The sequence below is a fragment of the Oryctolagus cuniculus genome, chromosome 3 (genome assembly GCF_051225735.1).
Source record: "Oryctolagus cuniculus isolate XC-2025 breed Fujian yellow rabbit chromosome 3, ASM5122573v1, whole genome shotgun sequence".
In the NCBI taxonomy this organism is placed as follows: Eukaryota; Metazoa; Chordata; class Mammalia; order Lagomorpha; family Leporidae; genus Oryctolagus; species Oryctolagus cuniculus.
The window spans coordinates 7,911,533-7,931,591 of NC_142869.1; the positions used below are offsets into that span (position 1 = coordinate 7,911,533).

Consider the following 20,059-nt stretch of genomic DNA (forward strand, 5'->3'; position numbering starts at 1 on the left):
GAAGCAGTGTCTCCTGCATGCACCGTGCAGAGCGGGGCAGGCGGGCGGCCGGGCAGCACCTGAGCTGAGCTATAGACGACTCGGACACGGCCGTACCACGCACCACGCTCGATGCACGCCAGACCACCACGGCACGAGGGCCCCGGGTCCTTCTCAACACAGTCACAAGAGAGCCCTGGGCCAAGGGGCTCAAGAAGAAAACCAAAGACCTGAAGACCAAGCGTGGCCTCCTCTCCAGGACTGGAAACGATACCCCTGACACAGGAGAAAGCCCCACTGCTAACCCAGCACACGGTCTGTGTTCTGCAATCCTGGGATGAACCCCAAGTCTGCACAGGAAAACAAACTCAGGAGCCCTCACAGGCCACCTGGTCCTGAAGGCCGGCCAGGGACCAGCCTGGCTCCGGTTCCCCAGCCCGCCTTTCACCCCTGGAGGGCCTGGCCGTGCCCCGGCCTCGGCTCTCTGGCTCTGACCAGGAGGCACCAAAACCTCTCTCTGGGCAGACGTCGGCTTGCAGGGAGCCCGCCTGCCTCTGGGGCATGGGGAGAGCGTTAAAGCCAGCAGAGGTGCGTGGAGTCCATACTGCAAACACGGGTGTTAACTGACCACCACCTGGCGGAAGGGACACCAACACCCCCACTCGAGACGAGAACACTGAGGCGGCGGCAGTGGGCCCCCGGCCCAGGCCACGAAGGGGTGAGTGGTGGTGGGCGGCGGGACCCCACCCCCGAGCCTGAGTCCTGGCATTCAGGACCAGCCACTCACAGCCTGGACACGCAGCAGGTGTCAGCCTTCTTTGAGGTCGCTGTGCTCAGCCCGGTCTGTTCCAGGTCACCTTGCGCTGGGGACAAGGACACGGACGGCATGCTGATCAGGTGCACGCGTGACTTGAGGCAAGAATTTGACCCAAGACCCCAGCGACCCCTCCGAGCAGATGTCGGGGGGGCAGACAACGGCTCAGCCTCGTCTCTCTGCAGCAGCCTTATTCCGCGTAGCTCGGAAGGGACCCAGGGACACTGTGTGGAAGGGAAGGGTCACTTGTGGCGTCCCCTGGGGCCTCAGGTGCACCCGCATTCCCGAAATGATCATCTCCCCGGGTTCACAGATGCAGAAATAAAGCTAAGGTGAACGGAAACAGACAAGCAGGCTGAGGTCTTACTGAGAATGGTTTCGAATACCCCCCCGCCCCGTGCAACTCAAGATCCCCGCCGATGGGGAGCAGGTGGAAGCATTGGTGGGTTCCGCCGCAGGCGGCAGGACCTGGCGGAGAGGCCCCGACTCCACTCAGCGCGGTGTGAACGGGGGAGACTCACACAAGGACGGGGACGGGGACGGGGACGCGGCTCGGGGAGCAGCACAGGAGGAGCTGCCGTGGCCTGTTCTCACGGTGCAGCAGGATGACTTGGTGTGGGTAAACCCTGGACGGGCTGGGCGCAAGAGGAGTCACCCGACACGGGGCCGCCCGGGGAATGTGGACCGTAAGCGACAGCGCGGACCGGCTATGGAAACACAAAGGTGGTGTCGAAGCCGAGTCCTAGCGGAATTCACGCGCCAACTTCAGGACAGCGGCTGATGCCAGGGAGGGCGGGCAGGAGACGGGGCAGGGACAGGGCCACACCCGGCTGTGATGTTACATGCTGTACTTTCTGGAAAGTCCCCAGTGTGCCCCAATTAGAAACGCAGTGACCACGTCCTTGTGTGGTGCAAGCCGTGCTGTGAAAGTCGGCCTGGGGCCGGTGCAGCGGCTTAAGCCTCTGCTTGTGACGCCAGCATCCGTATCAGATCACGGCTCCAGTCCCGATGGCTCCACTTCCAATCCAGCTCCCTGCTGATGGCCCAAGTGCATGGGTCCCTGCCACCCACGTGGGAGACCCTGATGGAGTTCTGCGCTCCTGGCTGTGGCCTGGCCCAGCCCTGGCTTTTGTGAACCAGCTGATGAAATCTCTTTCTCTCTCGCTTTGCCTTTCAAATAAATAAGTAAATAAATCTTAAAACAAGAGGGCCGGCGCCGTGGCTCACTAGGCTAATCCTCCGCCTTGCGGAGCCAGCACACCAGGTTCTAGTCCCGGTCGGGGCGCCGGATTCTGTCCCGGTTGCCCCTTTTCCAGGCCAGCTCTCTGCTGTGGCCAGGGAGTGCAGTGGAGGATGGCCCAAGTGCTTGGGCCCTGCACCCCATGGGAGACCAGGATAAGTACCTGGCTCCTGCCATCGGATCAGTGCGGTGCGCCAGCCGCAGCGCGCCGGCTGCGGCGGCCATTGGAGGGTGAACCAACCGCAAAGGAAGACCTTTCTTTCTGTCTCTCTCTCTCACTGTCCACTCTGCCTGTCAAAAAAAAAAAAAAAAAAAAAAAAAACCAAGAAGAAGGAGATGGTCTGGTGGCCACCTGCAGGACCGGCTGGGAAGGGAGGAAACTGAAGGCCAGAAGCCAGGGCAGAGCCGGATGTGGGCCAGAAAAGGAGATGAGAATGACTTTCAGATGGAAGACAGCAGGGGCCTGAGGGAGAGGGCGGTCACGGCCAGGCCCCGCGACAGCCCCCGCACACTCCAGGTCCACCTGCTGCACAGGGCTGGGGACAGACACTGGCACTGCTGCTCTACTCCTCAGCCGTACGGAACCGGCCCACCTGGCAAGGCCCCATGTCTGGCCGGTGGCAATGGCTAAGCCCAGGTGCCAGGTGCCAGCTCGGCCTAGGACTTCTGGGGCCCCAGGATCAGCCTTACCCGCCAGTGATGGCAGCAAGTAAACCGGCGAACGCAAGAGGAGTGAGATGCTACTCCTGACCGATTACCTCCAACAGCGCCTGTCCTCCCTCAGAAGAAATGCCCAGGGCCTTCCCAAGGCCCCGGGAGACCTAAGCCTACTGCCCACCCCCTCTCCACTTCTGCCTCCGGCGTCCCCGTGTGCCTCCGCCCCAGGGCCCCGACACGCGCTCTTGCCTCCGCGGCCGTGCCCTTCGGAGTGCCCGTTGCCAGTGTACGCCACGTCTCTGTTTGCCTACGTGTGTGAGCTCTGCTCTCTCCCGACAGAATGTCTTATTTGCTCACTTCTACGGCTCTGTTTCTGCCAACAAGAACACCAGTAGGTCAGGCCACGTCCCTCTACAGACATCAACCACGAGAGGTGATACGCCTGCGAAAAACAATCATTTCAGGACACGGGCAAACGACCTCTGGCAGGCAACCGCGTGGAAAGGGCTTACTCCCTGGGCACGCGTCACTGCGCTGGGGCGGAACGCTGGGCTTCCGGCCTCCCTGGCTGGGAGCCCCCGCCTCCTGCAGGCGGCGTGACCCCCGGGAGAGAGCGGGAGGGGGCCTGAGACCTCGGCATGCCCACGCATTTCTGAATGACTGTGAAATCAGACAGACGCAGACACATGAAGCCCGGGGAAACTTGCAAACCTGCTGTGCTGCCCTTGGTAAATGCGTTTCTCAGCCCACACCCTGTTCAAGTGGCAGAAGGGGCAACCCTAGTGGCTTGAGGGCTCTGAACACAAGCCCCACCCCCACGGCTGCCCTGAGTGCAGACCCCTTACTGCTGGGGAAAACACCGGGTGGAGACGCCAGCAGGGGCACACGTCTCGGCCGCAGGGCAGGCGAGGGAACTGCTCACTGAAGTGGGGACCCTCAGAGCAAGACAGAATCCAGAACCACCACCCGGCGTCACACCTACAAAGTCCAGTTTTCCGCCAAAGGCACTCATGGTGTGTAGGATCGTAAGCTATCTTCCCCCAAATGTTTCTTTGGTGTCTTTCAGATGATTCGCTCAGAGACCCTGTGACTTTGAAGTCACAGGAATGGCTCTGAAAAGTGTCTTTTTGCTCCAGGGCACTTTGACAAGTGCACGGTGAAATCTGAAAGCCGTACCTAGTTTGTTCCAGTATGTGTTTTCCGTGGACTTTTAAAGGTCTGTTTACTGGGACTGGGCACTGTGGCACAGCCGGTTAACGTGCTGCCTGTGACGCTAGCATCCAACACAAGTGCTGATTCAAGTCCCGGCATTAGCCCCCGGCTACTGCGCCTGAGACAGCAGCAGAAGGTGGCCCAAGTACCTGGGCCCCTGCCAGCCACGTGGGAGACCCAGCGGAAGCTCTAGGCACACGGCTTCAGCCTGGCTGTTGCAGCCACCTGGGGAATGAACCAGTGGCTGGAAGGTCTCTCTCTCTGCCTTTCCAATAAATAAACAAGCCTTTAAACAAAAATAACTGGTAAAATAAAGATTTCCATATGAAAGGCAGAGTGGCAGAGAAAAAGAGAGACAGAGACACAGGGAGAGAGAGAGGTCTTCCACCTGCTGGTTCACTCCCCAAATGACCACAACAGTTGGAGCTGGGCCAGGCGGAAGCCAGGGGCCAGGAACTTCATCCAAGTCTCTCAGGTGAATGGAAAGAACTCAAGCACTTGAGCCATTAACAGGGGGCTGGACTGGAAGTAGAGCAGCCAGGACTGGAGTCGGCATCCAGTACAGGACGCCAGTGTCGCAAGCAGAAGCTGAACCTACACTGCACAAGCCCTCCATGAACTTAGCAACAACAGTCTATTTTCATCTACTTGAAAGGCAGAGCGACAGAGAGAGAGACCTTCCGTCTGCACTCACTTCCCAAGTGTCTGCAACAGCCGAGGCAGGACCTCCGTCCAGGGCCCAGCACGCAGGCCGTCACACGCCGCACTGCCTCTCAGGGTGTGGGCAGCAGGACGCTGGGCAGCAGTGGAGGCGCGGGGGCTCAAACCAGGCACTCCGGCACGGGACGCGGTGCTGCGCACGGCGGCTTAACTCGCTGCGCCAAGACGCCCGTCCCTCACCAGCACTTTGCAGACTTCTGGTTCGTGTGGATTTCAAAATTTTGTGCAACAAAATAAACTCAGCCTTTTATTTCATTCCTCCATGACCTTTCTGATGTGCCCTCAATTCTGGTTGTTAACTGTGTGGGACATCCAAATCCCATACTGGAGTGCCTGGGTTCCAGTTCCTGCTGTTTCCAATCCAGCTTCCGCTCGTGCACACCCTGGGGAGTCAGCAGGTGACGGCTCAAGTACCTGGGCCCCTGCCATCCACCCAAAGTGGGAGCCCTGGCTCCTGGCTTTGGCCTGGCCCAGCCCTGGCTACTGTAGGTATCTGGGGAGTGACCTAAGTGGAAGATCTCTGTCTCTCTGACTTTCAAACAAATAAAAACAGCCATTCGGCACAGAAAGGCTGTGTGGGCGTGGCTGCTCCAAGGTGACTCTGCTGTGGCGTGCGCGTGGCTGCCGTGAGGTGACCCTCACGTGGCCTGTGGCCTCCTCCCACCCAGCAAGCACACAGGTCCTGTGCAGAGGTGAGGCGTGTTGTCTGCAGTGGCCCTATGACTTTGACCAGTCATGTGGGGCGGAAGTGAAGCCCTCGGGTGTCTCAGCCTTGTGGGGCCTGGAACTTCCACCTTTGCCTTCTTGGAACTGGAGAAGTCCAGCAACTCACTGGAAGCCAGGGGTCACGTGGAAGAGAATGGAGAAGCCCCATGGCTGGCCCACCCGTGAGGCTGCCATCCTGGGGAGCCCAACAGAGGCCCTACCAACATAGGAGAGGAACTACTGCTGTCTGTGAAGCCACTAAGCATTTAAAACATGTTATTTGAAAAGCAAGAGACACAGAGAGAGGCCGGCGCTGTGGCTCAATAGGCTAATCCTCCGCCTGCGGAGCCGGGACCCCGGGTTCTAGCCCTGGTCAGGGCGCCGGATTTGTCCCAGTTGCCCCTCTTCCAGGCCAGCTCTCTGCTATGGCCCGGGAAGGCAGTGGAGGATGGCCCAAGTCCTTGGGCCCTGCACCCCATGGGAGACCAGGAGAAGCACCTGGCTCCTGCATTCAGATCAGCGCGGTGCACCGGCCGCAGCGGTCATTGGAGGGTGAACCAACGGTAAAAGGAAGACTTTTCTCTCTGTCTCTCTCTCTCACTGTCCACTCTGCCTGTAAAAAAAAGAAAAAAAAAAAAAAGATACCGAGAGAGCTTCCATTTGCTGCTGGTTCATTCCCTAAATGTCTACAACAGCGAGGGCTGGGCCAGGCCAAAGCTAGGAGCCCGGAACTCACCTGGGTCTCCCACATGGGTGGCAGGGACCCACGCACTGGAGCAGTCATCTCCTGCCTCCCAGGGTGGCAGGGTGTGCATTAGCAGGAGGCTGGACTCGGAAGCAGAAGAGCTGGACCTCAAACCAGACTCTAAGTGGTGGCTTAACCTTAGTGCAAAAGGCCCGCTCAACCCCTAAGTTTTGGGGGAGCTTGTTGGAGTGGTTTGTGTCAGCCAGCAAAGGCCAACCTACACCACCCAGATAACCCCGAGTGAATGAGCAGGGCTCACGCGTCCCGCGCACTGCACAAACGTCAGCAGTGAACTAGAAGCGCGTGGCGGGCAGGCTTCCGGCCACTCAGGGGTGCTCCCTGGGCAGAGGCACTCCAGGACTTGGCCTGGGCCACTCTGGAATGTTCTCCACAGGGAGAAGGCTCCGGCTGGAGCGTGCACCCCCTTGGCCAACCGTTAGGGAGCAGCCTGCGTGTGCCATTTGCTGTGCTGGGGGCAGCACTGAGGCTGCCCCTGGCCTGGCAGAGTAAAAGCCACGAGATCACATCCAAATCAATGCCGGAAAGCGCCCGTGGTGGCTGCTACCTTTCCGTTGGCTCCTGCAATTTTATTTTTTTTTCCTGTTTCAAGGGAGCTCACTCTGCTTTTCCCTTTGAAAGATCTGGCTTACGGCTATGTGACGGCCCTGAGCAGCAGATCGGAGCTTAACCCTCGCACGCCGCACCCGCAGTGGCTCACCAGGCGTGTCTGTGGTTCTGCAACACGGACCGCGGTGCCTCACGCCCTGTGCTCGCTATCGGCAGCAGGTGCTTCCTTGCCTCAGTTTTGCACAACCGACACGTGCAACCTTTCATACAACACGTTGCTGCACTGGGGGCTCACAAATAAACGGCTCGGTCTGAGCCATCTCGACCCTGGGCCCAGACAGCCAAGACACAGAGCTGCAAGCAAGCCCTGGCCACCACGCTGGGCGGAGCCATCTTGAGTTCTGCCCGGGGAAGGGACGGCAGGCCACACGCTCTCCCGGTCCTAGACCCAAACCCAGATGTGAGGTGTTTCATCTCTGAATGCCCTGTGATGGTGTTGTGAGTGGACAGACACAAACATACTTATTTGCTCAATGAAAACTGTCAAACGGAGCAGCACATGTCAAGCGCTATTTAAGTATTTATCAGATAGCTAAAAGCAAGAAATGCGCCTCACTACACAAAATGAACCCTATGCCACGCACCCGTGTTAATCGGCAAAAGCCGTGTGGTGCCCTGGTCTATATCATAAAACTTAGATAAGGGAGAGAGTAAGTTGATTGTAGAGGGCTGCCCTTTTTGGCATCCGTTTCCATGGAGACGGAGGTTGGACAAACAGGGTTTGTAAATGCCTAGGAGGCCTGAGGTGTTTTCAGGCATCTGATGTCTATTTCCATGGAAACCAGAGTGGAAAAGAGGGCAGCCGCCGTGAGTCAGCCATGCCCCCTTGGACGGCCAGCGCTCCAGAAGCAATGAACTCAGAAGCTGAGAAGGTACCAGAAAAAGGCAAAAGCCCTAACTGGGAAACACTGGTTCCTTTATTGACTCGGTTGAATAATGGAAAAGCCTGCGGTACATCAGACATCAGACGGACGCTTCTCTGCTAACGGGGGGGTGGGGTGGGGGTGGGGGGGAGAGGCGCTTGGGGCAGTGCGCCCCGAGCCAGGCGGGCTGGCCGTGCCGGGGATGTCGGCTATAATTCACCGAGGTGGCTGGCGCAGCTTCAGGTGGGCCGTGCGACGGTGACACGACTTTGCTTGTGGGATACAAGGCTGCTTGGGGAGGCCCACTCAGGAGCTGTCTGCTCTGTGCCTGACATCTGCTCCAGCCAGAGCCTCCCACGCAGCTCCCCTTGACTCCAGCCCCAGCGCGCACACGATCTGCCCCTAGCCCCGGCCGGCTGGCGGTGCCCACTTCTGCTCACGGCATCCCCAGCCTCCCAGCTGCCTTCGGCCCCTCTTAGCTCCCAGCTTCGGCACCACCGCGCACTGAAGCCTGCAGCGGTCACGGGCACGCCCCCCAGCCTGCGTGAAACTCAGTCCCACCGGCTCCTGCTCTGAGACCGTGGACGAGTTTCTGGTCCTCTCTACACTCTGGTTTTCTCCTCCAGAAAATGGGGCTGAGAGTAGCACCTGCTGGGCAGAGTGGGTGTGGGGGAGAAAGGGGAGAAACGCTGGCAGAGCGCGTGGCCCAGCCTGCATGCCCACAGGCTCAGGAAACAGCGGGCTGTGGCAGGCTCAGCTCTCGGGGAGACTACCGGTGCCAGATCAGTCTTCCAAGGCACCGCCCCGTCACAGCCTCCCGGCCTCTCCCTGCTTCTGCCACTTTCCCAAGCCTGCCCCCCGCCCCAGCTGCTGAAATTCAGACTTGGAGCAGCTGCTCTAACACCTTTTTAATTTTAATCCTGTGTCTGGGCGAGACGGAGAGAGGGGGCATCCCCGTCTGCTAGTTCACTCCTCAAATGCCTGTAGCAGTGCCGTCCCAGAACCAGGAGCCAGGAACTCTGGGTCTCCCACGTGGGTGGCGGGGACTCGGCACTGGCACCGCCACTTGCTGTCTCCCAGGAAGCTGGAATTGGAGGAGCCGGCACTCAAACCCAGGTGCTCCCATTTGGAACACGGGTGCCCCCAGCAGGATCTTAAGCGCTGCATCAAACGCCTGCCCCTCTAACACCTTTCTTCTGTGCTAAGTTGCATCTGGAAGACTACGGCCTTTCCCAGTCAGGGTGAAAACGAAGGGGGTCGGCATGGATATCAGGATGGAAGGTTCTAGAACCTGGGTGGCAGCAGCAGTGGGATGACAGAGTCTGCGACCAGGCAAGGTCCCTGGTGCTCCTGCAGGCCCAGAGTGTCCACTTCTGGGAGAAGAGGGAAGGGAGCTAGAATGTTCGGTGGGGCTGGCCTCTGAGGCTCGGTGTCAGCCCTGTCTTCTATTTTCTTCATTCGAGGCTTTGCCATCTGGGGCCTTGCTGACCCCAGAGAGGCAGCCCCTCCCCCAGCTGCCAAGCCCTGGAGACCCCACAGTCCCATGTGTGCTTCCCCTGCCAGGCCTGTCCTGCTGGCCCCAGCTGAGCCCAGGGCTTCCCCATGTGGCCCCCGGGCACGCTGTGCAGCTTCCTGGTCCCTGTAACAAACTCCCTTCTGTAGACCCTTCCAGCCCAATGCCCAGGGCGCTGTCTCTCTAGCAAAGCTCCTCTGTGGTGCTTATGCCCACATCGGGGCCGTGGGCTGGGATGCCGGACGCAGACGCATCCGTGTCCGGGGCGCTTGGCTGCTGCTGCGGGGGCGGAGGTGTGTGTGTACACGGTGGCCGCGGAAGGCCAGCAGTCACTCTGGGCTGCAAACGCCCTGAGCACACTGCCAGGTGCTTTGGCTACGACCCACGGGATGACACAGAAGCCACAGGCTCACTTCCCCTGCCTCCGCCTGGCCGCTCTTTGGACGCTCATGTTTGCGCCCAGGGCCACGTGTTGGTGAAGAGCATCTGAAGAGAGCCTCGTGTTCAGGTCTATTTGGAAAATTAATGGAAGAATTCCTTTAACAAAAGAAGGCTTTTTACCTTGATGATTTATTTATTTAAAATGTGGTTTTTAAAAATTAATTTACTTGAAAGGCAGAGTTACAGAGAGAGATAGAGACAGAGAGAGAGAGGAAGAGACAGAGATCTTCCATTTACTGGTTCACCCCCAGATGGCCATACTGGCTGGAGCGGGGTCATTCCAAAGCTAGGAGAAAGGAGTTTCTTCCAGTCTCCCATGTGGGTGCAGGGACCCAGGCATGTGGGCCATCTTCTACTGCTTTCCCAGGCACAATAGCAGGGATCTTGATCAGAAGGGGAGCAGCTGGAAATCAAACTGGCACCCGTAATCTCTCTCTGTAACTCTGCCTTTCAAATAAAGTAAATAAATCTTAAAAAAGTCTAGGGGCAGGCTTCGTGGAGCAGCAAGTTAAGCTGCCACTCGCGACACCGGCGTCCCGGGTCAGAGTGCTGGGGGTCCTGCCTGCTCCACTTCTGATCCAGCTCCCTGCTAACGCACCTGGGGAGGCAGTGGAGGATGCCCAACTCCTGGGCTCTTGTCACCCACGTGCGAGACCTGGGTGGAGCTCATGGTCCTGGCTTTGGTCTGGCCCAGTCCTGGCTGTTGCAGCAATTTGGAAAATGAACCATGAGATGGAAGGGCTCTCATCCTGCCTTTTAAATAAATGAGTGAATAACTCTTAAAAGAAAAAAGGTAAAACACGTCAGGCTGTCTGGGTCAACCACACGTGATGGTCACTGGCTCTGAGCTTACTGCGGCTGCCCCACGCTCTTCCTGTACCTGGCCAACTCCAGTTCCGCAGGAGACTCCCTGCCCAGGTCAGCAGGGCCCAAGGGAGGGGGGTTGGGGAGAACGAGAAGACAAAAGAGAGGGAGGTGCCGAGGTGAGCAGGCAGTTTCCTGAGTGCTGCTGAGCTGACCACAGGACATAATCCTCACTGCCAGCCCAGCCCTTGTGCCTCCAAGTCCTGTGCCAAGCTGAGCTAGGGGAGGGGCATCGCGAACGTGGACGGAGCAAAGAGCCATGCACCAGGCCTACAGGAACAAGCCTTAGGGCAGGCCCACTCCGGGCAAGGGCAAGGTGGGGCGAGAACACCAGCGGGGCGGGAAGCAGGCCAAGGACACCTGTGGTTTGTATGGTGCCCAGAGGGCCGCGGCCCCGGGCCAGGTGCCCCTGAGCTCCATGCAAGCTCTGGTCTAGAAGGAAACCTGAACTCTAAGACTGAACGCTCCTGCTCTGCCTTAAGCTTCATTGTCACTACCTCTGGGTTTCAAGACTCTGTGTGGGCACCTGGAGAGAGCGAGAGAGCGAGAACGAGAGAGAGAGAGAGAGAGAGAGGATGAATGAATGCTGGTCCACTCCCCAAATGCCTGCGACAGTCAGGGCTGGGCCAGGCCAAAGCCAGGAGCCAGGAGCTCTACCCAGGTCTCCTGCAGGGTGGCAGGGGCTCAAGTACTTGAGCCATCATCGGCTGCTTCCCGGCACATCAGTAGGAAACGAGCAGAAAGGGCGTAGCTGGGACTGGAGCCAGACATTCTGATATTGGGGTGGGCATCTCACCCAAGCGGCAACTTACCGGCTATGCCACAATGCCTGCTCCCCTCATCACTGTTCTTCTTATTTGTTTTAAAGATTTATTTATTTGAAAGGTAGAGTTACACAGAGAAAAACAGAAAGAGAGACAGAGAGATCTTCTGTACACTGGTTCACTTCTTACATGGCTGCAATAGTTGGAGCTGGGCCCATCAGAGGCCAGGAGCTTCTTCTAGGTCTCCCAAGTGGGTGCAGGGGCCCAAGCCCTTGGGTCATCCTCCACTGCTTTCCCAGGTGCATTAGCAGGGAGTTGGGTCGGAATAGAACAGCCAGGATGTGAGCCAGCGTCCATATGGGATGCCAGCACTGCGGGTAGTGGCTTTACCTGCTAGGCCACAACAATGGTCCTTCATTGTTCTTAAATTAAAAAAAAATTAATTTGAGAGGCAAAGACACATACCCACGGTGGGGGCGGGGGAGATCTTCCATTTACTGGTTCACTCCCCAGATGGCCACAGATGGCTGGGGCTGGGCCCGGCTGAAGCTCGGAGCTGGTCTCCCATGCGGGTGAGCAGCTGCCTCCCTCGGGTCTGCATCAGAAGGAAGCTGCAATCAGGAGTGGAGCCAGGACTTGAGCCCAGGCCCCGTGCGATGAGGCACCCTAACCGGCATCGTGACAGCTGGGCCACACGCCCACCCCTCTCGGTCACTCCGCACTGCCTCCTTGCTCGGGTTCTCCACCCTCACGTGCAAGGTACTGACCGGACTGCTATGCAGTCCCCACTGCTCGTCCCCTCCTACGCAGGCCTCCCCTGGACGGAGCTGCTAGCCCTCCAGACTGCTAAAACTTTCCAGCCTCCTGTCTACCCAGTTCTGATCTCACTGTGTTGGCTCTGCTCTGCCGTTTCGCCGCACGCCCATTATCAACCTAAAACAACCAACAGCCTCGTCTGTTTCCTGTCTGGAACTCCGAAGAAAGTATTAGTTTGGCCATTACACTGCTCAGTCCTCTACCAAGCAGTTTCTGCTAATGACTCACATTTGAATTAATCATCCTCCAAATGACTTTGGCTAGAATAGGCACACGGCAGGGCCTCGCGTCACATGTCTGGGGTACTTAAATCAGCCGAGGCACGGTGTAAGACGACTTCGAAGCGACAGAGACACTGTGCTCACGGAACACCCACTCCGCTCCCAGCTGCCTACACGTTTAACGCAACCTCTTCCCAAATCCCAGCTCGTCACGGGGAGGGGAGGAGGACAGGAAGGAAGAATCTGTGCCACAAAGCTTGGGAAAACTGCAAATAAAAAAGGAAAATCAGACAAAAGGCACTTTTCCTTAGCTTTATAGACGTCAATAATTTACCCTATTGGAACTTATGTAACAGAACATATTTGAATAGCATAATGGCCGTTAAACTTGAGTGCAATTCTGGAGCTCAATGATTCACAGTTTAATGAAAAAGGACCTGAGCAATGAAACAAGACGCGACCAGCTCTTTAAAAGTCAAACACTGTAAATCTGTAAATCTGTTTGTTGTAATTTTTTTTTCTTTTCTTTAAGATTTATTTATTTGAGAGGCAGAGTTAGAGAAAGAGGGACGGACAGAGGACTTCCATCCACCGGTTCAATCCTCAAATGGCTGTAACGCCCAGGGCTGGGCCAGGCTGAAGCCAGGGGCTCGAGCTTCATCCGGGTCTCCCACGTGGGTGCAGGGGCCCAAGCACTTGGGCCGACTTCCACCACTTTCCTAGGCCGTTAGCAGGGAGCTGGATTGGAAGTGGAGCAGCTGGGACTCGAACTGGTGCCCACATGGGACGCCAGCGCCGCAGGGACACGGGCAGAGCCGGTCCCTACCTAACTTTTCAAAACAGAACTTGCCAAGCCACTGAAGCTGCCTAATGGGCGCACGGGAATTCTCTGCGCTATCTTCTGTCAATAAAGCGGAGCCTGCCCCTGTCCCTTCCCCCTCATCCCCGAGGAGCCCTGCTGGGGACGTCACCACGCTGCCCCCACCAGAGAAACGTGCACAGTGGCCTGGTGCAGCTGCCGCTGCCGAATGCCAGGCGCACGAAAGTGAGAAGAAGCCACGGTAGCGCCACTTTGCCAGGCAACAATAGGCCGCTGAATTAAAGGTTAAGCCTCAGTCACGAACATCTCGTCTGCGCGACTCGGCCCGGGCTTGCCGTCCGTCCGCATCCACCCAGGACCAACAGTAACTAATCACCGATGATCCTTTGTGTAAACACTCGGCAACAAAGCACAAGTGGAGTATTTACGGCGCTGGGGACCTTTATTGACCGTCACGGTTTATCCTGGAACAACTGCGCCGACTGACATTTGCACAGAGGGCACAGGAGCACGGGCGGTGAAGCCGCTGTGGCCCCAACCCCCGCCCGGGCCGTCACCAACGCTGGTGGGGATCAGTGCACGCCTCCCTGCTAAATCGGAGACAGAAAGGACACGTGGGCAGGTGGGCGGACGGACGAGGGGCACAGGGTAGGCGGGCGGGTGGAGGGTCATCTCAGCATGTCTTTGTGGAAGCAACAAGAATAACTTCTTTTTAAACCTCCATAGTTGTGGCTCATTCTTAAACAAATATTCTGTGTAACAGATGAGACACACAGATAAAGCACTCCTGCCACAGGAAAGCACAGGGCTCATATCGAGCAAATTATTTAAGCTGCAATCTGAACCAGGCACCCTTCTCTATTTTTAAAGATTTATTATTTTATTTATTTGAAAGGCAGAGAGGGAGAGACACACAAAGAGATCTTCCATCCTCTGGTTCACTCCCCAAATGGCTTCAATGGCTAGGCTGGGCCAGGCCAAAGCCAGGAACCAGGTCTCCCATGTGGGTAGCAGGGGCCAAGGACATGGGCCACCCTGCACTGTTTTCCCAGGCACATTAGCAGGGAGCTGAATTGGAAGTGGAACAGCTGGGACTCGAACCAGTACTGACAGGGGATTTCAGCATTGCAGACGGTGGCTTAACCTGCTGTGCCACAGTGCCGACCCTCCTTTTCTTTTTCTTTTCTTTTTTTTTGACAGGCAGAGTTAGACAGTGTGAGAGAGACAGAGAGAGAGAAAGGTCTTCCTTCCGTTGGTTCACTCCCCAAATGGCCGCTACTGCCGGCATGCTGTGCCGATCAGAAGCCAGGAGCCAGGTGCTTCCTCCTGGTCTCCCATGCGTGATCCTCCTTTTCTATTACCCCCCCCCCCCCGAAGTTTATTGATTTGAAAGGCAGAGTAATTAAGAGAAATAAAGGAAGATAGATCTTCCATGCACTGGTTCCCTTCCCAGATGGTCACAGCAGCCAGGACTAGGCCAGGCTGGTCAGAAGTCCAGAACTCCACCTGGTCTGCCACATGGGTGGCATCACCTGTTGCCTAGCAGGGTGCACGTTAGCAGGAAGCTGGATCAGACGCAGGGGTGGGGCTGGACCACAGGCACTCTGACACGGACGTGGGGGTCCCAAGCAGAGGTTCTATGCACTGCACCACGACACCCACCCCCAGCACTCTTTTCAAGGCAGGATTGTTCCACTGCTCCACTTCCAATCTAGCTCCCTGCTAATGGCCTGGGAAAGCAGCAGAAGATGGATGAAATGTTTGGGCCCCTGCACCCACATGAGGGACCTGGATGCAGTTCTAGGTTCCTAGCTTCGGCCTGGCCCACCCAGCCCCAGCTGTTGCAGTCATTTGGGGAGTGACCCAGTGGATGGAAGACCTCTGTCTGTCTCCCTGTCTCTCTGAGAGTCTGCCTTTCAAATAAATATATATTTTTGTAAATCAAAGAGCAACTGACAAACTACGGTTATTCAGAGTCGGGAATATGGCAGCAGACATCTCGACGTCAGAGGCAGGCCTGCTCCGCAAGGAAGACAACTGACAGTATCTGTTAGCCGTGGGCTTGAACTTTCCAGAGAAAGTGAAAACCCTGAAGGCTACGTGTGCCTGGCATCGTGGGCTCGCCAGCTTCCCGCCAGCCAGGCCTCCGGGCGAGGCCGGTGCCAGCGCTAGCTAACACGACTGTTTCCGAGGTTGCACAACGACACGCGCCACGCTCCCAAGAACTGCGGAGCTTCGGGAGCCGGACTCTCCAAAAACCAATCCGCAGTCACAGCAAAGCGCGTCCGCGTGAGAGGGCAAAGGGCAGGCTGCCCAGGGGCGGGGCGCATCCGCTCCTCCTCGGTGAGAACCGGCAAAATCCGCCCTCTCGGCTGATTTTGAAATTTCCGTTTCAAGCTGCTCTGGAAATGAACCGAGGTCGCAACCATCCGAGGGGCTGCGCGAGGAAAAGGGCCCCTCGGGGTAAGAGCGGGGGCGCACGCAGTCGCGCCTGCCCTGGACAGGGTCCGCGCGCCCCGGAAGCTCCGGGAGCGGAGCCGTCTGTCGGGGCTGCCCCGGGCCGGTCACCTCCCGCAACCCTCCCCGGGGCTTGAGGACAGGCAGCTTGCTCAGCATCAAGTCTTCTCCCCGGGGACTTCGGGACTTCGCCAAAGATGTGTCCTCAGCTAACAGATCAGAGAAGTCACAGGGGGGCAGGCGTCTGACAGCACCTGGGGGTGGGCGGCGCGCTGCCGCCCAAATCCCAGCGCCTGGTTCAAGTCCTGGCTCCGCAGCTTCCAATCCAGCTTCTTGTGAACGTGCACCCTGGGAGACAGGAGGTGAGGCCTTGAGTCCCCGCCACCCACACGGGGACCTGGATGGAGTTCCAGGCTCCTGGCTCCCGCCTGGCCCGACCTGAGCTGTTACAAGCATTTGGGGAATAACTGGTGGATGGGAGAACACTCTGCGCCTTTCAAATAGAATGAAAATAAATTTCAAAAAAATTTTTAAAAGGGAAATCACACACACAAAACTTAGGAAACACTTTGAGACAAATGAAAAGGCACATTATGGGATGCAGAAGAAGCAACTACAAATGCCTGAATTAAAAAAGAAGGCGGCGGTGGGCATAACGGCACAGTGGGTTACTCCGCTGCTGGGGACGCCCACATCCCAGACTGCAGGCACAACTCAAGCTCTGCCTGCTCTGCTTCCAGTCCAGCTTCCTGTTGCTGCATCCCGGGCGGCAGAGGAGGACGGCCTGGGTGCATGCGTCCCTGCCGTGCACGTGGGAGACACGGATGGAGGTCTAGGCTCTGGGCTTTGGCCTGGCCCAGCCCCAGCTGTTGCACACATTTGGGGAGTCAATCAGTGAATGGAGTCTCTCTCTCTCTCCCTCCCTCTCTCTCTCTCACTTTGCCTTTCAAATAAATAAATAACTCTTTTCTTTATGAAGAAGATTCTAAATCAATAACCTAACATATCTCAAGGAACCAGAAAAAGAGGAACATTAAATCTAAAGCAAACAGGAGGACAGATCAGAATAGACAAATGAAATAGAGAACAGAAAAGCAACAGACGAAAAACCAAAGTAGTAAAAAAACTGGTTCTGCTGGTGCCGCGGCTCACTAGGCTAATCCTCCGCCTAGCGGCGCCAGCACACCGGGTTCTAGTCCCGGTTGGGGCGCCGGATTCTGTCCCGGTTGCCCCTCTTCCAGGCCAGCCCTCTGCTGTGGCCCGGGAGTGCAGTGGAGGATGGCCCAGGTGCTTGGGCCCTGCACCCCATGGGAGACCAGGAAAAGCACCTGGCTCCTGGCTCCTGCCATCGGATCAGTGCGGTGCGCCGGCCGCAGCGTGCCGGCCGCGGCGGCCATTGGAAGGTGAACCAACGGCAAAAGGAAGACCTTTCTCTCTGTCTCTCTCTCTCTCACTGTCCACTCTGCCTGTCAAAAAATTAAAAAAAAAATAAAGAAAAAAAAACTGGTTCTTTGAAAATACTAACAAAAGTGATAAACCTTTAGCTAGATTGGCAAGAAAAAGAAGACTCAAGTGGCCAGCGCTGTGGCGTAGCAGGTAAAGCCGCTGCCTGCAGTCCAGCATCCCGTATGGGTACTGGTTCGAGTCCCGGCTGCTCCACTTCTGATCCAGCTCTCTGCTGTGGCCTGGGAAAGCAGAAGAAGATGGCCCCAGTGCTTGGGCCCCTGCACCCGTGTGGGAGACCCGGAAGAAGCTCCTGACTCTTGCCTTCAGCTCAGCATAGCTCTCGTTGTTATGGCCATCTGGGGAGTGAACCAGCAGGTGAAAGACCTCTCTCTGTCTGCCTCTCCTCTCTAACTCTGCCTTTCAAATAAATAAATAAATAAATATTAAAAAAAGACTCGAATTACCAAAATCAGAACTAAAAGATGGGACATCACTATGCACAGGCTTTTATACCATTTTCTACAAACTTTTTGAAGATGCCTTGTACGCAGATTTCAAAGATTTTCTGCACTAAAACAAACATCCTTAAATCCATTCTCCACAAACTTTCTCAAGTACCCTCAGATGCTTAATAGAAAAAGAACCTGCACACAAGAACACAGTTCTTCAAAGTGCCAGGGGCCCTGGCACACGCGGGGCAGCTGCTAGCACACCCTCCCGTGTACTGGCCACGCTCGTCTAAGGACAGGTTCGTTTCTCTGGAGGTGTGCTTGGGTCCGGGGTCAGGAAATGACGCAGGCACCTGTCCTGCAGATGCCAACGCCTCCTCCGCCCCTGGCTGTCCCCCAGCCCCCTCAGCTTGAGCCTTCCCAGCACCGTTACTTATTTCTTCTAAAGATGTATTTATTTATTGAAAGTCAGAGCGTGGCGGGGGAAGGGGGGAGAAAGAGATCTTCCATCCACTGGTTCACTCCCCAAATGGCCACAACGGCTGGGCCAGGATGAAGCCAGGAGCCAGGAGCTTCTTCAGAGTCTCTCCTGTGGATGCAGGGGCTGGGCCTTCCTCCACTGTCTTCCCAGGCACATCAGCAGGGAGCTGGATCGGAAGTGGAGCAGCGGGACTTGAACCAGTGCCCACACGGGATGCTGGCACTGCAGGCGGCAACATTACAGGTTGTGCCACGGCACCTCCCCCCTTCCCCAGCGCCACTTAAGGAAGGCTTGGGTCTCTCCCATCTCAAAGCCTACAGTCACAACGGAGCTGCCCTGTCCTGCACGGCTGCCCGGGCAGAGACGGGCGCATCTCTCACTTCCCACCTCCAGCCTGGCTCTTGCCCCGTCAGTGCACAGAGATGTGCAGCCACTGGCCTCCGGCCGCTCCATCCAGCGCCCGTGCTGCCCGCCCTCGTGCTGGGGGACCTCCAGCCCAGCGTGAGCAGGCTCCCACCACTGCTCACCCACACTTCCTCATTCCGACGCCCCCTCACAGGTCCTGCTGTTAACAAAAAAGGGCGTAACCTTCCACACCTTTCCGCTCCCTGGACACACAAGCGCACCTGTAACACCCGCGTGTTTATTTGTTTGCTTTCTCTCAAACGCTGCTCATTTCACGTTACAATTTCCTTGCTGCGTTTCTGGTTAAATTCTCCGGACATACCTCTGGCTCCCCCTGTAAAACTGCTCTCCCTCAGCACACAAACACGTGTACGCACACTCGAAGCTCGGCTGGAACCCACTGGATGGAGTCAGCACAAATGAGAAAACAAGACCTTGCATCCCGAGTCGCGGGAGAGTTTCCAGGGAGCAGGCCCGGAAGCCGGAGCCGAAGCCGGGATTCTGGCTCAGCGGGAGGCAGAGCTGGCTCCTTTACCCTGGCCGCAGGCCCCACCCCACAGGGCCACTCCCCCTGCGGTCACTCAGCAGATACCTGAAAACCCCTGTTTGGGGTTGAACTATTAAGTTCACATTTTTGCACTGCTAAGCAAGACGAAGGAGGACTCTGGGCCTGGCGGTCACTCTGCTGCCTCCCTCAGCGTGGGCGCCTTGGGGTGACACCGCGCGCCTGGGAAACCTTCCTCTGGCTTCAGTGTCTGCCGCTTTCACTTCCCCTCCAATTTCATTTAATTAAAAATATTTATTTATTTATTTGAAAGGCAGAGTTGAGAGAGGGAGGGAGGGAGGGAGGGAGTCTTCCACCCACTCCCCAAATGGCTGCAACTGGAGCTGTGCTAATCTGAAGCCAAGACCCCCGAGCCTCTACTGGGCCTCCCATGTGGGTGCAGCAGAGGCCACGCCAGCCTCACAAGCGGTGGCTTTGCCTGCTATGCCACAACGCCGGGCCCTTCCTCTCCTATTTTAAAAGATGATGATAGGGGCCGGCGCCACAGCTCACTAGACTAATGCTCTGCCTGAGGCGCCAGCACCCCGGGTTCTAGTCCCGGTTGCTCCTCTTCCAGTCCAGCTCTCTGCTGTGGCCCGGGAAGGCAGTGGAGGATGGCCCAAGTGCTTGGGCCCTGCACCTGCTTGGGAGACAAGGAGGAAGCACCTGGCTCCTGATCGGCGCAGCGCGCCGGCCGTAGCTGCCATTTTGGGGGTGAACCAACAGAAGGAAGACCTTTCTCTCTGTCTCTCTCTCTCACTAACTCTGCCTGTTAAAAAAATAAAAATTAAAAAAAAATTAAAAAAAAGATAATGATGGGGCCAGCACTGTGGTGTAGTGGGTAAAGCTGCCACCTGCAGTGCCAGCATCCCATTTGGGCACTGGTTCAAGCCCTGGTTGTTCCACTTCCGGTCCAGCTCCCTGGTAATGTGCCTGGAAAAGCAGTGGAAGATGGTCCAAGTCCTTGGGCCCCTGCACCCACGTGGGAGACCTGGAAGCAGCTCCTGGCTTTGGACCAGACGAGCTGTAGCCTTTGCGACCACTTGGGGAGTGAACCAGTGGATGAAACACCTCTCTCTCTCTCTCTGCTTCTCCCTCTAACTCTGCCTTTCAAATAAATAAATTGATTTTAAAAAAAGACAATGATAAAAGTCACGTCTGCTCCTGGTGAATGAAAGCTGAGAAAAACACGGACATAACCAGCGTGGCCTCCCGGGTGCTCTGCAGGGCCCTGTGAGGACCACGGGGGAGGGTGTGCCCACCACCTGCTCCCCTG

At 56.9% G+C, this 20,059-nt stretch overlaps 1 protein-coding gene across 10 annotated transcripts in view; it reads right to left on the reverse strand.

Annotated features, from left to right (window-relative positions):
• ARMC9 (armadillo repeat containing 9) overlaps positions 1–20,059 on the reverse strand; it is a 128,663-nt gene that overhangs the window by 19,742 nt on the left and 88,862 nt on the right. Inside the window, exon 20 of one of the 10 annotated variants that reach the window (XM_070070073.2) lies at positions 17,833–18,000. The exons of 8 other annotated variants lie outside the window; for them this stretch is intronic. In XM_070070073.2, coding sequence (XP_069926174.2) covers positions 17,872–18,000 — 129 coding nt within the window. In that variant the 3' untranslated portion in view covers positions 17,833–17,871. Of the gene's footprint in view, positions 1–17,832; positions 18,057–20,059 lie in introns of those variants that run through there. One more of the 10 variants, XM_089329740.1, reaches the window with a different exon arrangement.